General features: G+C 44.2%; 1 protein-coding gene across 17 annotated transcripts in view; it reads right to left on the minus strand.

The window, feature by feature from the left end:
• Positions 1-1,540: 1,540 nt before the first annotated feature.
• Positions 1,541-20,868, minus strand: part of FBXO21 (F-box protein 21) — a 59,049-nt gene continuing 39,721 nt past the window's right edge. For 4 of the 17 annotated variants that reach the window (XM_004475067.5, XM_058281426.2, XM_058281425.2 and 1 more), the window contains one exon: positions 15,192-19,572. In XM_004475067.5, the coding sequence (XP_004475124.1) occupies positions 19,385-19,572 (188 nt within the window). In that variant the 3' untranslated portion in view covers positions 15,192-19,384. Of the gene's footprint in view, positions 3,517-7,056; positions 7,267-7,930; positions 11,239-15,191; positions 19,573-20,868 lie in introns of those variants that run through there. The other 13 variants (XR_011646506.1, XR_011646504.1, XR_009181836.2 and 10 more) reach the window with 9 other exon arrangements.

Raw genomic sequence — 20,868 nt, forward strand, 5'->3', positions numbered from 1 at the left:
TCTGGCCCACCTTCTTTACTCCTCGCTCTATCAGGGTGGGGACCATCTTCAGTCTCTTAGGTAAGGCCATTGTCCCCCACATCCCAGCCCAAACAATTGAAAAGATGTGCTAAGTTTCCTCCAGCTCCTCCTACAGACCTTTCAAAACTTGGTCTTGCCTTGGCGGCTTGCATTGGTTATTTACATGCCTGGACCCCCTTTGAGGCACCGACATCCTCACGTGGCACAGGTGACCACCGAGGAGACCGCTAAATCGGAATGGTGCTTCTTCGCCACCTGCACACACACACACCCCCCCCTTCCTGCCCCGCCCCCGTCATTGCTGAGTCACTCACGTGTGGTGAAGCACCAGCTGGTGACTTCATCCAGGTGTTTGCCACAGCTTTCCCATTTGCGACTGAATGCCACACTTGGCTGAACGCACTGCAGGGCCAGCTCCTCTGGAGACCCTTTGCTGGCTCCAGGAAGAGGCAGGGAAGAAGGCACAGTGACGTGACCCCCAGATACCACCTCGGCCTGCCCCCCCGCCCCGCCCCGCAGTGGATCCGCTCTCAGTTACCAAGGAATTGCTCCTGGCTCAAGGGCCCCTCCCCCCACCTCCCTCCCTTCCCCCCCATGGAGCCAAATGACTACTCAACATCGGCGAAGCCTCTTAGAAGGTGGGGGAGGAGGAAGCAGTGCTCCATCCTAACGTTGTATTTGTTGGACTAAAATGAAATCCCCTCAGATCACAAGCTCTCCCTTCTCCTTCCAGCTCTTCTTCTAAAGCCCAGTTTTAAAATTCTCCTGTCTGGAAAATCCTTCCCCACTATCCTCAACCCACACCTATTTCCCTTCTCTGAGTTGCTACAGGAATAAGAGTACAAGGAGCCAGGCGAGGCGGATACGGGGGGGGGGGGGCAAGCCCTGGTCGTTGGGAAGAGCTCCTCTTAGAACGCAGCGGCAAAGACAGATAATATCATTGAGTGGAGGGGACTTGAGATTCCAGGCGGGGGGATTAGGGCAACCGTTGCTGGACGTGCGAGGAGCGTGAAGGGCCCCTGGCCTCTCCATCAGCACCGAGCCTGAAATTAGGGTCCAGCTGAGGTCCCCAAAACAATCAACTGCTCCCTTGTGGCCAAGCAGCCATCTGGGCCTTCTGCACTGGGTGCGGCGCCAACTGGCCGTGGATGGCAGAGTGCGTTCCTAACTCAGGACCCTAATCTCAGGTTAGCTTTAAGTACAGAAATGACTGAGAAAACAAAGCCACAGCTCATTTATTTTTTTGGTCCCATGGTATATTGGAAAGTAATCTATTTTGTATTTTAAGGGTTTGAAATATTTTTTTGGTCCCATGGTACATTGGAAAGTAATCTATTTTATATTTTAAGTGTTTGAAATATTTAACAGAATTTGGCACTGTCTAAAAGAGAGGCTTTGTGATTCCAAATTTAAATGAACCAAGCAATCAATTACTGCCATATTTTAGGATGAAAGTTACAGGAGAATTTTACTAAGTTTGTAAACAGCATTCTACGGTGTAACAGAAATTAAGATTTGCCATATTTAAAATTTCAGTTTATTAAATGTATGACAATTCATGAAGTACTTGGGGTGGTTTTGTAAAGTGCTTAGAAAGAAAATAAATATATTAAATTCTTTAATGCATTTGAAATCTTTAAGGAAATTTAAGTTTTAAAACCTCTTAAAGTAGTCGTAAAATATAGTCCATTTATAAGCAAAATAATTTTCAATTAAGATTCATAATCGAATATAGAACTGTAGGGAAGAACCAGTGTTTCAAATTTGTATTTGCAATAGACTTAATTTAAAAAACAAACAAGTAGCTTCTCTTTCTTGTACAAAATCCTTTTATGGACACCAAAAACACCCACACTGACAAATAAGTGCTTTCCGTTTTCAAACCGTTTTTTACATGGAACACCTCACTCCTAAATCCTTCCCAAACTTAAGTGTGCATCAGGTTCCCCCAGAAGAAAGGTTAAAATGCAGATTGCTAGGACCCCAGCCTGGACTTCCTGATTTGGGACCTGGCTTAAGAATCTGCATTTCCAACAAATTCCCATTTGATGCTGGTCTGACGCCCCTAGAAGTCAGATGGTCCGTCCTCATGGTGGGATCCTCGCTGCTTACTGCCATTCTTTGGGCCTCGACTTGCCTGTCTCTAACATGAGAATGACAGCACTTAACCTTGAAGGGCTGCTCTGAGCATCTTTATCTTCTGTGCACCCAGCCAAATGCTCTACACATGGGAGAGGCTCAAAAACTATCAAGGACTCTTGCTATATGTTCCCCTTTTACTATGAGCTATCATGAGTTGGCTATAATCACAGGGTCCTCAGGACTGGGGGATGAACTATGGACTAAAGTAGACTTACTAGTATTATACTATGGACTTATTGTGATTCTAGCATTGGAAGAAATATCATTGATGTGGAGGCAGTGTCCAGGTTCTGGGGGTAGGGAGAGGGAAAAACAGGTGTAATGTGGGGACACTTTCGGGACTTGGGAATCGTCCTGAATGACACTGCAACAAAAGATACAAGCCATGATATATCCTGCCATAACCTGCAGAGTTGAGTGGGAGACAGTGTAAACTATAATCCATGCTGTGTGGCAATGCTCCAAAATGTGTTCATCAATTGCAGTGAATGTACCACACTAATGAAGGGTGTTGTTAATGTGGGGGAAAGTGGGAGGTGTGGGGAATGGGACATATGGGAATCCCCTATATATTCTACGTAACATTTATATAATCTAAGTATCTTAAAAACAAAAAAGTCGGCTACAAGGTCCAAAACTTAAGCATTACTCCACGCAGCCTTACTAAAAGCACCTGGGGCTCGGGGTTTGCATCCCTCCATAAAGATGGAAGAACTGAAGCGCCAATGGCAGAAGATGGCGAGGCTGTCTTGTTGGCTGCTCTTTCCCCAGCTGTGGCTTGTAGAGAAGCAGGATGAAAATCTGTTGGATGCTGAGTGAACCGAAGGCGACACAGGATGAGGAGAGGGAGGGGCTTTCCCGGTCAAGAGCACTGAGCCCCATGGACAGGACGAGGAGAATCCCATTGAGGAGATGGTGCCCTGTGATGGCTAAGTGTTGGCCACAGAGAACAGAGTGTCAACTAGCAAGTGGCTCGTGACCTGGCGAGGGTCCCCTTGACGAGGGCCTGGTGACTTTCAGGTGTGCTGTTGCGTTAAGGCCTCCTCTTCTTGGGGTATGGCTGTGTCACCCTGGTGAGGAGACAGGCCTGGAGGGTTCCCGTGCCTACTTGCGTTCATTCAGAAGAGGGTCACTTGCGTTTTCTTCATTGACTGTTCCTGAGGAAGAACGTTCTGCCGTCTCATCCACTGTCTGTGCCGTGTTTTCTTTGGCTGGTTCTTGGATCTGAAATGTGGGGAGTACATGAGCTGGGTTTCTTGAAGACTGACATGAGGAGACAGCTGCTCTCCCCAGCTGGGGCTCCTCAGGCCCCTGGTATCTAGGTTTTCACCATAAAACATCTCCTCAAGGATTCTGCACATTTGATTGGAAAGTGAACAGAGAAAGATTCAGATTGGGAACACACAGCAGGACGAAGTGCATTAAGCCACATTTTCTAAGTACTAATGGGCATATATTAGAGTGTTACTTAAGTCCTATCACACTGTAAGTGAGGAATACTTGGCATAAACATCACAGATACATATTTTCACTCTTAGCAATAGGTTAGAGAGGAGCATTTCCAAGATTGGTGCCAAAACTCAGCAGAGTCAGTGCTGAGCTGGAATTTCGGTAATACTTTGGGCTTTCCCCTCATGGCTGCATTATGGTTGCAGCAGAACCAGGCATCACATCCCCATGTCACAGCATTTGAATCAGGAAGGAAAGTTTCTCTACTTCGTCAGGAAGCAAAGTCATCATAAACTCTCTACAGACGAACTATATGTCAGACTGGGCTACACAGCTACTCCAAGGTTTTTGGTTGACAAACTAAGTTAACCACACTTGGCTATGACCACTCATAATTCATACCCTAAGCTGGGGATATTCCTGTCAGAACAAAATCTAGGATTTGTTGAAAAGAAAGGAGGTGGAATGGCTGTTGAACAGGCAACTAATAATGTGAATTATCCCTGGGGTCCTTAGAGACCTGGTTTCATGCAATATACTTTCAATCAACCAGCAAGTATTTCCCAAGTACCTGCTTAGCACTGTGCTAAACACGTAAAGATAACAAAGGAAAAGGCGAACTGGAAAAGGTCCACATGCCTTAAGTGTCTCATTATTGCAAAAGTCAGCAAACTGGTCAGTTTTTGTAAATAAGATTTTATTGGAACACCTCTATGCTGATTCATTTATGTGCTATCTATGGCTGCTTTCATGCTACAATAATGGACTTGAGTAGATGTAACAGACTCTTCAGCCTACAAGGTCTAAAATATTTACCATCTGGCCCTTTACAGAAAAAGTTCATCAACCCCTCCCATTATTGTGATAAGTTCTATTATAAATTTTTTTAGGAGGTAGCGGGGATTGAACCTGGGATCTCGTATATGGAAAGCAGGCGCTAAACCACTGAGTTATATCTGCTTTTCAAGCCGCATCATTTAAGAGGCAGAAATCTCAGGCTGATAACACTCTGGCTGGGAAAACGACATGCACATAAATGGAGATCAGCAGACACACCCCATCACCAGGGCAACTCTTGTAATGGCTGGCTACTTTCTTTCTCCACCTCAAGTTCTTCCTGTGACCTGATGCCAACTTCTTTCAAAACAATTAAGTTGAGGGGAGCAGATGTAGCTCAGTGATTGAGCACCTGCTTCCCATGTACGAGGTCCCAGGTTTGATCTCCAGTACCTCCTAAAAACAAAATAAGCAAACAAATGAGAAAACCAACTTGGGGGAGCTGGTGCAGCTCAGTGGTTCAGCCAGGTTCAATTCCCAGCCCCGGTTTCTCAAAAAACAAACCAAACCAAACCACGTAGTTAAATTACACAACAATGCAAGGTGTTAGTGGTGGAGCAATGTATGGGGATGGGAATCCTGTATAGCATGAGTGACTAAACTTACACATTCTCTAATTAAAAAAAAAAAAGGCACTCTCAATTAGCACATACCAGGCCCTACAGTAGGCCCAGGAAGCAAGCATGCAAGCGTGGCCCAGCTCCAGTGCCTGCACGGAAGGAGCCCAAAGCATCTGGGGGCACGCAAGCAGAGAGGGAAATTCCAAGTGGCAGGAGCTATGACCGAGCCCAGCACTGCACGTGAAGGGAGTGCAGTAATGCCTAACTCGGCCGGGGAGGCAGGTGTGGGCACTGCGGCACGGGGTCAGGGAGATTCCAGGAGAAAGGGATGTGATGGTGGAGTAAGGACATTCCAGACTGAGGGAGAAACATGCAGGGAAATCTGGGAACCTGCAGATTACAGCTGACAGGAGGGTGGGCAGCTGTGTTTAGGGTTTTGGACTTCCTCCTGAGGGCAACAGGAAGCCATCAAGCAAGGAGACATACATATTTTAGAAAGTGTAGTTAGGGGGCAGTTGAACTTGTTGAGTCAAGAGAAAATGACATTGGAACAGCTACTCTCCAGTACATTGGACTCACCCAGGTCAGCTAACAAGGAGGTGAGGATGGGCAACCACCACACCAAGGAACTGAGAGTCTACAACTGCAAGCAAGAGAGTCCCATCCATCAGTCACACAGGATCAAGGGCCCCTCTCAATTAGAGATGGAGTGGGCATCGCCATGCACAGTCCTCAGGACTGGGGAATAAAATATGGACTAGAGTGGACTTACTGGTACTTTACTATAGATTTATTGCAATTATAACAATGGAAGAAATTATATCATTGATGTGGTCACACTGATTGTGACCACTGGAGATGCTCAAGGCAGGAGGGAAAAAGGTGTGATATGGGGACATTTTCAGGACTTGGAAATGTCCTAAATGACAACTCAAAGACAGAGAGAGGACATTATATATCCAGCAATAACCTACCAAATGGAGTGGGAGAGAGTGTAAACTACAATAGAACTATAATCCATGCTTTGTGGCAATGTTCCAAAATGTGCTCATCAATTGCAATAAATGTACTGCACTAATTAATGAAAGTTGCTAATGTGGGGAAAAGTGGTAGGTATGGGGAATGGGACATATGGGAATCCCTTATGTTTTTTAAGTAGTATTTTATGTAATCTAAGCATCTTTTAAAAATAAATTAAAAATATATTGAAAAAAAAAAAAAAGACAATGACAGCCTGGCCATAGTGATGGCAGCAGGTTTGGGCAGAGGGCCATGGAAGTTCCATGCAGGACCTGGGGATGGGCAAGATGTGCAGGAAGGAGCAAAGGAAGAGGGGGAGCCCCAGTGCTCTAGTTTTCTAGGTGGCCGAAAGCAGTACATCAGAAATGGGTTGGCTTTTACAATTGGGATTTACTGTGTATAAGGTGACAGTTCTGAGGCTGTGAAAATGTCCAAATCAAGGCATCATCAAGACCATTCCTTCTTCCTGAAGACCAACTGTTGGTGATCCTGGGCTCTGTCACAAGGCAAGGCACTCGGTGGTACCTGCTGGTCTCTTCCAGGTTTCACTGCTCCCAGCTTCTTGCTTCTGTGGCTTTCTCTGTCTGAATTTCATTCTCTTATAAAGGACACCCACAGGAATGGATTAACTTAAAGAATATACTTTTCTGGGGTCCATTCAGGTTCTAACCATCGCACCCAGGTTTCTGGCCCCTGGGCTCGGACACCATTCATTCACTACAAGGGGAACAAGGAGCTGTTTTAACTGATTGAAAGCTCAGAAGATCCCTCTGGAGAGGGAGGTTTCTGATTTCCCCATAGACTGCCCAAACACAGGGTATGAGGCCATATAACTGATTTTCTTACTAAGACTCCTCTGATTTACTCAGTGAATCAACCTCTTCCTTCTCTAAAACAGGCACTAGTAGGGAAATGGCAAGCTGCTGGCAACACCCAGAAGGTTCTAGGCCTAAGTGGAAAACAGCTGGTCCTGGTTTGTGGGGGCCAGGAACTAGAGGAGCTGCTCCTTTCTCTTTGAGTCACTTACTGGAGCTGGAGAAGTCCAGGTTTGATCTACAGGTGACATTTCGAAGTTAGTTATTTCTGAAGACATGGCCTCTCTTGACATGACTTTTCCAGCCTGCTGTGTTCTTATGGATTCTTGGCACATTCCAGAGGGGCAGTGATGCAGGACCAAACACCCTCCATACGAGCCTCTAAACGCACATGCCTGCCAGGTCTGCGAGGGGCAGTGGTGCTTTAATTTAAAACAAAGAGCATTTACAGTCAACAATGGGAAGGGTCCTGGCAGAAGCCAGGCTTCTTAAGGTGGAAAGGGCAATAGCTATTGAAGAGTGACCGTGAGATGGAGAGAAGGCAGACAAGACTCTCTAAGCCTTCGATCTGTGCAGTTCCGAAAGAACTGTCAAAAGTAGTAAAACAAGCTGGGAGTATTATTTTTCTTTCTTCTGAGTCACCCAGTGAAGGAAAACGGAAAACTACTGCTCTCCCTTGCCTGCATTCCCAAATGGGAACACGAATTCCTTGGAGGGGAGAGTGTGGCTTGGGGTGTGGGGAGAGCATGGCTTGGGGTGTGGGGAGTGGCTCGGGGTGTGGGCAGAGCGTGGCTTGGGGTGTGCGGTCAGCTGGCAGGATACCTGGGCCATTGTGGGAGGTAGCTCCATTCCTTCCCGGCTCTCTAGGTGCTCCCTGTTCAGAGGAATCCTCTCTTGGCAGGTTGCCCAGTACCAGAAGCTGGGTGAATTTTTAAGGCTAGTGAAGCCACCTTGGGTTGTTTGCAGTCTAGACTTGGTGGGTGACCTGTGCAGGCTGGACCTGGCCTAGACAGTGACAATCAGCAGTACCTACCATTACCCAAGAAACTAGAAATGGCTACCCCATCTTCCCTCACCCTCCCTCACCTCAGAACCATCTGTGTGTCTATGTTCCTGCACAAGGCTGCCGGGAGATTCCTGCCCCGCTCCCACACGGCTCGCTTCGGCACCGCTGCTCCCCACATCACACACCTACTCAGCGCAGACCCGGAACCAGTCCTTCTGTTGTGCAGCAGCATGTCCGCCCCCAGCTCCACGCGGAGGGTGAAACTGAACTGAAGGGAATAACAAGTGGTAAACGGTGTTTGGATGATTTCAGTGAAAAATTAAAAGGACAGTGGAAGATCTAACATACACACAGAGGAAATCTTGGCTGTTAATAAGCAACAAACCCATTATATATGTGACTGAGTCGCCATCTTGAGAAACCAAGAAATCAACAGGTGGTCCTCTGAACATTTTGGCTGGCACCTTCTGATGCCTGAAAAGGCAAATAGTGAAGTGTACACGAATCATGCTTTGGCATAAGGTCACACAGTAGCCTTGAGTCTACCCTTCTGAATTTTAGTATCTTAACTAAACTGGTACTTGATGAAACTTTATCAAACGCAAGATCACCAAAAACGATAGCATTTTCAAAGGGGTACACTGTCTGTTGTTATTCTGTTTGTTTCAGGGAGGATAAGGAGTTAAACTCCAACAGGAGAGTTGTAAAGAGCAGCTTGGATTTTGGAGCCTGTCAGAGCTGGGTTGGGATCTGGGCTTTGTTACTCAGTAGCTGTGTGATCTCGCCAAGTTCCTCAACTTCTCTGAGCCTTAGTTTCCTTGGGTGTTTACCTGTGGCTGACAGAGAAGAGGGCTCAGAACATTTGGGGTTTTGACACAGTCTGGAATGCCTGTCCTATCAGAGAGGGATAAATGACTTCATCTAATGTTCTAGAAGTTTTTGCCTGCCTCCCCTGCACCAGTTGCTATGGGTAGACAGAAGGGTATGAATATTGACCTCAGAGAACTCACAATCTACATCCCACCAAAGGCTTTAGGAGCTGAAAACGAGGGCTCCCCAAAAGCAGAAGAAATGAAAGATGCCGAATGAAAGATGGGTGCCCTGCTCCAGGAGCCCTGTCGGGTCTCATCTGCTACCATGTAGCACATTGGCCACCTCAGTTCTAGATGATGCACGCCTCTGAACCAGACTGTTTCAGGCTGGGGAGGAGAGCCGCTTTTGGTTCTGATGGTGCTTTTCAATGGGCCGAGACAGGTCCCAAAGCCAAGGATGAGTGGACCCACCACAGTGGAGGACTGCAGCCCATGGCCCACAGCCCACGCCAAGCATCGAGGAGACAGCTCGGGGAAGCTCCGGGGATGGGGTTGCGGTTTACCATATGGAGGGTCCTGGTTTGGTTCCTGGGGCCACCTGGTGAAAGCAAGCTGGCCTGCGAGAGCTGGAACAACAAGATGACGCAACAGAAAAAGGTCAGAGGAGAGACAGTGAGAGACTAAACCAACCAGGGAGCTAGGGTGGCCCAGGTCATTGAGTGTCTCTCTCCCATGTCAGAAGGTCCCGGGTTTGGTTCCCAGTGCCTCCTAAGGAGAAGACAAGAGAAGACAAGCAGACACAGAAGAATGCGCAGTGAATGGATGCAGAGAGCAGACCAAGTGTAAGCAGCAGGGGGCGGGGGCAGGGAGTAAAATAAATCTTAAAAAAAAAAACAGTCCAGCTGAGCCAGCTGGACTCCAATGTGCATGAACGGAGCCAGAGGTTTCAGAACATTATCAGCTAAGGAGCCCCAGTGTGCAGGGTCTCTGGTCCTTTTGAGACCCTGGCCAGGCCTCCCAAGATGTTTGACTTCTCTAAAAGCTGACAGCTCTTGGAGGAGAGTGACATCTTACATAAGAACATTTCTATTATCAGTGCTCAGAAAAACAAAAATCCTGCAAGTCTGGAAGTGGGAAAAGAGAAGAGATGTGTTAAATAGCATTAAAGACTAGGGATTACGGATGATGTAAGAGGCTGGCTTGCTTATTCCAGGAAAGACATGGCCACTGGCACAGCCAGCAGCAGTGGCTATGCATTCTAAATGACCGAGAAGAGCAGAAACTTGAAGGGGAAGAGGCAAAAGTATGAAACTGTCAATGCATCAGAACAACCCTGGCTCATTTACACTGTGAGGTGGGCTCAGGAGAGAGGTGGTTACATTCTCTGCAGGTGCAAATGGAATTGCTGAGAGCCATCTAGTCCTGCACAGGAACAAACCCAGCTTCCAGCCCCACCCTAGGTGTCTTGTTCTTGGACCTCAGCCCAAATCACTTTTCTTAGCCCATGTGGTGCACTGAATCAGGTCCTAATTCAGGGGTTCTTAAAACCAGGGGCCCAGTCCATGGAAAGATTTCAGGGGGTCTATGAGCTTGAATTAAAAAAAATCAACTTATTATCTTTATATTCTCTGACCTCCAATGCTGAGTATCACAAAAGCTACCTGCTGCTACATTCTGTGGACTCTGCGATTTTCACCTAACTGGTAAAGGAGTGGAACAAAAAAAGGTTAAGAATCCCTGAACTAGGGTCTTAGATGGTTAACTGTTTTAAAAATAGGGATATCACAGGATTGCTTATGGGCCTTTAAAAGTGAACTCCGGGAGCTGATGTGGCTCAAGCAGTTGAGCACCTGTTTCCACATGAGGTCCCAGTTTGGTCCCTGATACCTCCTAAAATCAAAACAACAAGCAAATAAATGAAAAAAAAAACAACTCAGGGGAGCTGATATGGCTCAGTGGCTGAGTGCTGGCTTCCTACATAAGAGGTCCTAGGTTCAATCCCTGACCCTGGGCTCTCAAAAGAGAAAAACGTGAACTCCACTGACAAATACAATTATGTACCTCAAATTAGATATGTTCTTAATCCTAAACCACATTCCTATGGCTGTGAACTCATTGTAGATAGGGTCTTTTGAAAATGTCATTTTTAGTGAAGGCATGGCTCAACTGAATGAGGTTGGGTCTTTTTATTTATTTTTATTTATTTCTCCCCCCATGGCTGTTTGCACTTGCTGTCTACTCTTTAGGAGGTACCAGGAACTGAACCCGGGGCCTCCCATATGGGAGGGAGACACCTCATCACTTGAGCCACTTCAGCTTGTTTGTTGTGTCTCTTGTGTTTCCTTGCTGTGTCTCTTGGTTGCGTCACCTCACTGCGTCACCTTGTTGCATCAGATCGCTGCGCCAGCCCATCACGTCAGTTTGCTGTCTTGTTCGTCTTCTTTAGGATGCACTGGGACCAAACCCAGGACCTCTCATGTTGGAGACGGGAGCCCAGCTGCTTGAGATACATCTGCTATCTGAGGTTGGGTCTTAATCTGGATCACTGGCGTCCTTTATAAACAAGAAATTCAGACCTAGGGAGAGAGCCAGAGGAAGAGCCTGGAGTTGGCGGGAATCCAGAAGAGAAAGAAGACATCGCCATGCGACAAGCAAAGGAACCAGCCACAATGCCAGTCTTTGGGAAGAAACACCATGCTGACTCCTCAATTTTGGACTTCTCCTAGCCTCAAAACCATGAGCCAAAAAATTCCATTGTTTAAACCATCCCACTGTGTGGTTGTTATGGTAGCCTGGAAAATGAAGGTAGGCACATAGATGATAGATGGACTAGATAGGCAGGTAAGCAAAGAGAGAGAGAGAGAGAGACAGACCGGAAGAATGATCTAACAAATGTGGCAAAATGTCAAGTTGGCAAATCTGGGTATCTAGGTAGGGGGTATATCAGAGTTCTCTGTATTATGTTTGTATTACTTGCAACTTTCCTGCAGGTTTAAAATTATTTTGAAATAAAAAATTTTAATAATCCTATATAATTGCTCTATTGAAGAGGGCCACAGTGCTAATTCTGTGGGTTCCCATAGATTTTGGTTGGGAAACGTATAAAACCCTTTCTTTATTTTGTCATTAGGGGGTTACTGGGCTCACCTCGGGCCAATAGATACAGTGCTGAGTGATTTTTAACTGTCTTATTCCCCGACAATCTTATGATTCATGCTGTGGAACAGGTTATTATTCAGAAAACTGAAATGGGATAAGATTCGATGATAAAAACTTGTGTTGGTTTCCTGCCTGCTCTGAAAAATACCACAAACTGGGTTGGCTTAAACCACAGGACCTTCTTGGCTCATGTCTTCAGAGGCTAGGTTTGCCTCCTCTCGGGGTGGGCAGCCTGCTGGCTGCTGCAATGCTTGGAGTGCCTTGGCTTTCCCATCACATGGTGAGGTCTTCTTTCTCTTCCTGGCTCTGGTGACTTCCGGCTTCCAGCTCCTCTGTGGTAGATTCCTCATTACTGGGTCTCTGGTAATAAACCCATCCTGATTCACTTGGCCACATCCTAACTCTAAATAACATCTTCAAAAGGTCCTATTCACAATGTGTTCACACCCACAGGAACAGATTACATTTTTCTGGGGTATGTAACTCAGTCAGCCACAAACTGGCCCATCCTGAACACCCAATTTCATAATACTTAAAATGAACTTTTTGTATATAATTGTTAATTTTCCCAGGTGTGACTGGTATTGTGGTTTTGTAGGAGAGAATCATTTTATTCTTAGTAGATGCACATTGCAGTATTTGGGGAGAATGTTTTTGTTTGAGACATGTTAAAATGGTTCAGAAAAAAATGTACAGATTGAGAAGGAAATAAAGAAAATACGGAAAATGTTATATAGGGTATAGGGGTGCCCACTACACTATTCTTTCAACTTTTTGATGTTGTTTGTGCTCAGAATTCTGCTATAAGACCAACATTTGAGGGGGTAATACTGGGAGCCACCACCTGTTTTTGTAAAGGAAGTTCCGTGGGACAGCAGCCTTGTCCATCATTTACCTGTCGTCACTGGCAGAGCTGAGTAGTTGCAGAGGACACTGCTTGGTCCCCAAAACCAAAAATATTTTCTACCTGATCCTTTACAGAAAGTTGGCCAACCCCTGCTTTAGAGGAATTCATATTTTCAGAAGTGACTTCCTTTAAAACGTCTTTGTAGGTTTGGAAAAGGGTTTTTCCAAACTTCAGAGAACGAATTCCTGATACAACAAGGGAAAATATGTTCTCACTTTCCTTCAAGATTCAAGTGAAATACAGCGGTTGACGATGGAGGAACTTGTTGGTTAGTGATGGAGAAATAACAATGCTCTAAGTCCCAAATAATGAGGTATGATGTTATCAAGGTATTTTCTGAAGGGCAAGGAAACCCTACAGCTGTCAGAGGCCCAGGCTCCAAACCTGGCACCCAGACGCACAGCCAAACCTAACCACATAACCTCCACGGGACTTGTTATTTGTCTTTGTAAAATACCAGGAACAAATGCTTTAGTAGCCAATCCCCACTTTAGCTTTCAAATTCTGCACTCATTGGGAAAGTATTTAGGAAAGTTTGTATAAAGGTAGCCATTACACAGAAAGTCCTGCAACTCTACTTTCTTTTACTTCATCTTTGTAAGAGGCAAATAAACAGATTACTCAAGGTTTATATATATTAATATATATATAAATACAGTTTCTAGGAAAGCCTAGGGTCAAGTCACTATATTAAGCAAAGATTATGCAATATATATCAAAAAGGTCTTTAAATATACATTTTAGCACTTATGGGTCACAGAAACCCTCTTGTATTCATAGCTCCTAGCACAGATATGGCGCAACAGGTCATTCCAAGTTAAGACACAATCGCTAACCTGTGAAAAGACCAGAGGCTGCCCCTCCCAGGGCAGGGCCTGCATTCTCAATGGCCCTGTAGCTAGCCCGGGGAAGTAATAGAAAGAGACTGTTGGCTGCTCTTAGTGCTTTACAGCAAGGGAAAACAAGAAAGAGACGCGCTCAGGCAGCCGAGCTGTACTGTAAAGACAACGGTTTCTGTACCCCAACAGCAAAAGAGAATGAAAACTACTGTGGGCAACAAAGACCGTGGAAGGATTTCCAGGTAGACTCAGCTCTTTGGCTAGTAACAGGATAAAGCAGCCACCATTACATCGAGAGAGAGAAACCTGGGCAAATAAGTAAGGAAATAAAGCAGGCTCAACAATTACCTCTGGAAAAGACCCCTGGGTATGATAACCGGCACAAACAGGTTAGCGACCTGCTAAGTTTTGGGGGAAATTGCTGACAAAGAAACCACAAGCTGGTTCTTAAAAGCCTTGGACTGGTCCCCAAACTTGTACCAGGATGTAAATGGACTGTAAATGTACAGCTCCCAGGTAGGACACCCCTCCAACATCCTCTTCTGATGTGACCAGGGAGGATTAGACACAAAAAAAGAAACTTCCAGAAGGCAGGATCGGGGCTGAGAAAATGGACAAGGAGTTGCTCCTGGAGAGTAGAATCAGGCTGCAATCAAGCAATGTCCCACTGCCAGGGCAGGGGGTCTTCACCACTGATGGAGACAGTGACTTCAGAGGGTCTCACTCATTTTCCAAAAGGGAATTTTCACTGCAGCTGTCCTGTCCCTGCTGCACCACTGACTGTGAACTGGGGGCGGGGTGCTGACATAACTTTAGTTCATTGGTTGCATAGGAGCCACATCTGTGCCTGATGGAGAAGTGCGTACAGCCCCTGGAGAACTGAGTTAAGCTGGAACGAGGATCTGGGAGGACTCTGGGTGTGGGCAAAGACAAGGCGGCATCCACCAAACTTCTTTGATTTTCCTCCTGGGTACACGGGACATTTCCTAGTCTCCCGTGTAGTTAGGTTGTGTGTTGGTGACTTGGGCTCTGGCCTCCGTGGCAGAAGTAATGAATGTGACTTGCCCTATGAGGTCCACTCCCCTTCCCTTCAGCAGCCATCCAATTTCGAGACTATGAATTTAAGACAGCATGGGAGTGCCACTGCCTCGTGGACTGTGCTGTGGCAGGCACCACTGCCTGGTGCACTGTGCAATGCGGTTCTGGTGGGAGTCTGGGGTTTCTTGTTTTCACAGATAGCCTGAAGGTGGTGGGCGAGTCCTGCTGTGGGAAGAGCACAGTGGACCGCAGCAGTGGCTGTGAACTGTAGCTGCTAACCCAACTTTGTTTCCTCCTCTTTGCTGTGTTTTCCAGCCTCCCTTGTGGAATATGAGTGGAAGTGGGAAGTGGCACTTCCAGACCAGGCCCATAGAAACTTCCCGTACATGTTCCTCCACACTCACTCCCCCCCTGAGGTTGATGGAGGGTGGCCCCAGGGTGCTTTTGGCCACCACATGCTTGAGATGGTAGCACCTTGGTAAGTCCAGGTCTCCAAATGACTGTCCAAGAGGGGTTGCCCATCAACCCATTCCCCTGCCCGGTATTCTACGAGCAAAAAAGTTCTCTGTGTTTGAGCCATAATATATTTTTGGGTCTATTTATTACAGAACTGGCATTACACTAATACAATCATTGCTAAATGGTCATAATACATTTATTCTATAATTGCACATAATTTTATTCACTGAAGGAATGTCCTTTACCCTTAAGATCTTCAATTTTCAGAACTAAAACGTTTTAACTGAAACGTTAAAAGCTAAAGTTGTTGCGAGGCAAAGAATAAAAATACTGAGAGGTAGTCGCTTATATTGCCAAGAGTGCAGTTGTGAAAAGCTGGGGCTCAGTGGCCAGAACCCCTGGGTTCAATTCCTGGTTTTCTCACAAACAAGCAGCAAGGCCTTGATTTCCCCATCTGAATAATGGAAGGATAAGTGTGCCTATACCTCAGCAGGGGTCAGGCTATGGCTCTTAGGCCAAGGATGGTTTTTAGATTTTTAAAACAAAGAAGAATATGCAACCCACAAAGCCTAAAACATCTACTCTCTGGCTGGGCCTTAAAGAGTAGCTGTGAGGATTACGACCACACCAGGCCAGTGCCTGGCTCCAAATAAGCACTCGATACATGCATTAATGTCTCAAAAACCAGCTGCCACATAGCCAAATTCTGCATTTTGTCAAGGTGAACATTCCCTCCTCTTCAAAAAAAAAAAAACATAAGCTACATCTTGATTATTACAGCCCCAAGATGCTTTAAATGAAAAAGGTGCTGGTAGATCAATTTGACTTACTTGGAATATGGACAAAGGACAGGAAATGCTTCTCTTTATATTGAAGGGACCTGAGATGGTAAAAGAAAGCCTGGAAACATGGAAGCTTGATTCAATCTAATATGTTAAAGAAGATCAAAACATTTAAAAATTAGAGCATGATTTTAAGTAGATAAAAAGTGAAACTGATTTAGCAACAGTATTTAATGCTGGTTTTCTCCATAAAACAGACACATAGTCTAAATGCAGATAAAATAAAGATCTATTCAAGGCTCAGGCAGAGATAACATAAAGCTGGCCTTTGAAAATCTGATTGGATGGATAATGTTTTCAAGTGAGACTCCTGGCAAAACTGGTTGGATTACAAGGTATACTAGTTTTGGACATAAATGACGTCACAACCGAGGCAGTGTTCCCCAAAGTATATCTGAGAATCCTTGCTCCTGCCACAAGATGCTGTGTGTGCACGCATGTGTGCATGTTTGGGGGAGGTGAGTTCTAGGATCTAGGAGTTAGGTAAACACAGCATGCTACTCTTCTCTTGGAAAGTCACAATGCACAACAGCATATTAAAGGTTTTGAGACATACTGCAGTATAGGAAATTGTTTGCCTTGCTTTAGCCAAGCCTCTTCCAGATTTATTTGACCACAATCTCTCTTCTCACATAGCGTAGAATCAGCACTCTGCAGAACATCTGGCCGTGCTGGTCGTATCCAGCTATGCAAAGCAATATTAACACAATGCACTGAAAACCTGGTAAACCCTCAGTGCTTGTGCAGTTCTCATTTTATAAAACATACCTTAACAAAAGGTGCCATCTTTGCATTACAATCATATACTCTCAAGGATGAGCAAGCTTATAAAATCAACACTTAGCAGAGCAATCATAGTATAAAGGTGCCCTGTTCACTCACCAATGGCAAGAAAAATTCGGTAGAGCAAATCTTTGCATATTTAGATCAGAAGAGAGGTAAGAGACATTCTACTCGTCACTGCTGGGCTTTGTGTTCTGAAACGAAATTTGGCAGGCCATTGGTGTTATTTCTCTGGATAAGTTCCATTTATTAACCATTGTACAAAAGAATCTTGGCATTCGTTTGAAGAGAAAAGAAGTTATATATCCAAATATTTAATATTTTAACAGTGTGAAAGTTCTACTTTTATATCAGGACTTTTTAAAATGGAGAAAACTTTTGGAAAAATTTTAAAAAGAAACTTATGATTTATTAGAGTACAGGATCAAAAACACGTTTTTTAGAAAAATATAAAGTGCCCAAATACCAACTTACACAGGTGATACAGGCTTCCTGGAGCCAAATGAAGCATTCATGAAGAAACACATTTAAAAACAGTCTAAATACATATTTACAATTGGGTCAGTAAAGGTAAAATCATCTTTCTTGGCTTTGATGTTACTCTAAGTAAAAAGGAAATCAAACCAGAAAACCAACAATCCTAACTCTCAGCATGCCCCACAGTTCCTTAGTAATGCATCTCATTAATATTAATTCCATATGACATAACTCTCACCTTTAAATGAGAGTGTGAAAGACCTCAACCTCAGGCAGGCTAGGTGTTGAGTGGTCGTGTTTTCAAACACAAGACCAAATAATGTGACTTTGGATTTGACTCATGAGGATGTGGACACTGGACCGTGCAAATTCAAGAGCCAAGTGGCCAAATCACCATCTCTTCTCTTTCTAATAGCTGCTGTGGCCTTCACTTGCTATTAAATAAGTGGTCTCTGGTGGCTTCCCCAAACCTCGGTCATCCCAGGGTTTCCAAAGCGTAAACAAGCAGTAATTAAACATGGTGTGAAATACTGCATGCAAATGAACAAACAGGCAGGGAGCATGAGTAGGTCACAGCCCCCAAAGCCTCATTCACTAGAGCAACTGCGTTATTTTAAACTTAGAGAGCAAAGTAATTAGGTCCTAACTCCAGAAGTTAGTTTCTACTGGTTAATTACAAGATTAGCTTGCTTGAGAACCAGGTGGTCAAGAGTGGTAAGAGTTCCAGAAGCTGGAAACTTCATGTTCATCACCAAGAACGTGAAAAAGAAGCCAGTGGCATCTGAATACAAAGTCAGAATTTACCCATGAGACTTAAGAATAGTCTCTGTCCTGATGCTTTATGGCACTTGAGAAAGCAGATTAAATCCACATCACCTTTCCCACTAATCGAACACTCTTAAAATTAAAGACATTTTATTTCTAACCCCACCACATTTAAAAAGGGTTTGAAGTGACTCTAAGGAATGACAAGGGGCATGAAATCACCTTTTTTTTTTTTTTTTAATCTTAAAGGTTTACCCCTTTTTTTCCTCTGATTACAAAAGTGAAACCTCACTTTTAAGTTTCTGGAGACCTCAGAACATGATTTCTAAGAGCATATTTTTAAATATCAGATTTGCACTTCTCTCACTACCAAAAGAACCCATCACTATTTTAAGACCTACTCACGATACAGAGTAGATTTTAAAAATTAAAACAAAAAAAGTGGCAGGAGAAGATATAGCTCAAGTAGTTGAGCACCTTTTTCCCACCTATGAGGTCCTGGCTTAGATTCCTGGTACCTCCTAAAAACAAAACAAAACAAACAACAAACAAACAAAACGAAAAAACCAACTCAGAGGAGCTGGTGTAGCTCAGTGGTGGAGCACGGGCTTTCCACATATGAGGTCCTGGCTTTGGCCCTCCCGCCCCGCCTGGTACTTAAAAAAAAAAAAAAAAAAAAAAAAAAAGTAGTCATTTTACAGGGAGGAATCCTGGATCAATGCTGAAAGATCCATATACAAAGGCCATTATGTGTTTTCTCAAAGAATTTTATGTAAAACAGAAAACTAATGCTCAATAGATATGTGCATAAATCTATGGGGGATTTGGAAGGGAAAACTGTTATTCTCAATTCAAATAAAGAAATAGAAACACCTGAAATCTGTATTTCAATTATTAAGAAAAGAGTAAATTTAAATTTTCTAATTAACATTAAGCTTGTTAGTGTAGTTTACCTCTGAATATGCAACCAATTCAGGGTAAAAAGACAAAACAATCCTTACTTAGGATTGTACACATTCCATACAGGAATCAGAAAAAAAAATTATTGCAACTGTATAACCCTAACTGTCCAGTAAATGAAATGTTCTTAGACAAATAGAGACTGACATGAGAATGGAAAGTGATTAAAATGAATGAATTATAACGAGTGTCGACTGTGAGACCTCATGAAGACAGAATGTCACAAACTGTCACCATAGGACAAGCATACAAGCCATGCCACTGAACACAGTGCCTTTCAAATTAATTCACTAGTGTAGGCGGAGAGCAACATTGTCTTTGCAGCTGAAGGAGAGCACACATTAGTTAAACTCAGGAGGCAGCCAGCACTACCGGTTAAGTGGCTTTCCTGGTGGTGTGAATCCAGAGGGACCCACGGAGCCATCTTCTTCTGGAATCCTGTTCTCTTGGAAGATAGCAGCAGCAGCAAAGGTACAATGTCCTCTACTAGACTTTACTCTATGTTGTCTTTCTTTGCACTGTAAATATTCTGCACCGTTTCATAGACAAACTCCAGGTCTTCTGGATATCGAATTTCTAGCTCTGCATTTGGGATGTAGTGAGTGCCAGTAAACTCTGAGAAATAGCGTCCAACATCAGGGTGCGAGATTTCTTGAGGTTCCACGTTATATTCCAAGTTTTCTGTTGGTAAAGAGGAATACAGACATTCTTGTTAAAACTTAAATTTCTGCGGCATCTTTTTATCCAGATAACTTCCACCCCTTTCAGGTACCATTTTTGGGATTAGGAGCATGAGAAGGAAAAACAGAAGATGTTTATGGAATTTGGGGAGGTAACAAGAAAAAGGCAACAAACAGGCATCGGGAAGGAAGGATGGTGGCACAACCCCTCCAACAGCTCCTTGCAGAACAAAAGTATTTCCAAATTCTCTGAGCAAGACATTTGGCTCTAGCAAAACTCCAAGGTGAGCTGCCTGGGGACTGGCAAACTGGAGACCCATCATGTTCCTTTGATTTTATCTAACAAACAGCAGAGTCTAGGATGAGATTTACCTAGCCTGTTCACTCCTTACCAGTGGGTAACTTCAGAAACCTCCACATCATTTGCTTAGAAATCCTGCACCTGCCATCCTTCTGGTCTACTAACATAAAGCCTCTCTTATAGAGATCATACATTTCCATCCAAATACTTTAAATACTGGCTGCAGGTTCCCTCGCTAGGGGCAATCAGGAAGATGAACAGCAAAAGGGTTTATTCACACTGATTATTACTATTATGTAATCCCTAGGAAAACAATATTATCTACTCTCCTTATTCTCTATTTTGCCACTTGAGAAAGAAATGTTAGTTGTTATAGAAAACAAATGGAATGGTTAAAAATTAAAAAAAAAAAAAAGGAATGGTTAAAAAAAAAAAGATAGTACTCGTGAGATATCTAAAAGGTTGAAATCTTTTCAGATGGCTTCTCAAAGAAGACTATCTGAAAACAGCTCCTCCCTGGCCTCAATGAGAGGACAGCATCTTGTGCATCCTTCTTTCCTGGCCAGAAGACTGGACCAAGACTGGGCATGGGTGCCCAATCCTAGAGAAGCTGATCCATACACTCCATGCCTGGGTACAAAGACAAGCTGGGCTAGTCTTCCCATTTCGACTATTTTCCAAGGTCAGCCTCAGTTCCAGCCAATGCAAAGCCACACTATATAGCCATTCCTCAGATTAATGTCATCTGATGGTCAAATAATTCTAACAGCACAGATAGTATATCTTAAACAGGTTGGTTAAACATCCTGAAGTACAAACTCAGGACAGTTGAAGAGACTCTTTACTCTTAGAAAACAAACAGTTGTAAAAACATTAAAAGGTCACATGTTCTATGAAGTCATAAAAATAAGTGTACCATTTGATCTAGCAATTCCACTTCTAAGGTTTTTATTTTAAAGGCAAGCAGACCTTAAACTAGAGGCCCTGCATCCCCAG

Source organism: Dasypus novemcinctus, chromosome 19 (genome assembly GCF_030445035.2).
Source record: "Dasypus novemcinctus isolate mDasNov1 chromosome 19, mDasNov1.1.hap2, whole genome shotgun sequence".
In the NCBI taxonomy this organism is placed as follows: domain Eukaryota; kingdom Metazoa; phylum Chordata; class Mammalia; order Cingulata; family Dasypodidae; genus Dasypus; species Dasypus novemcinctus.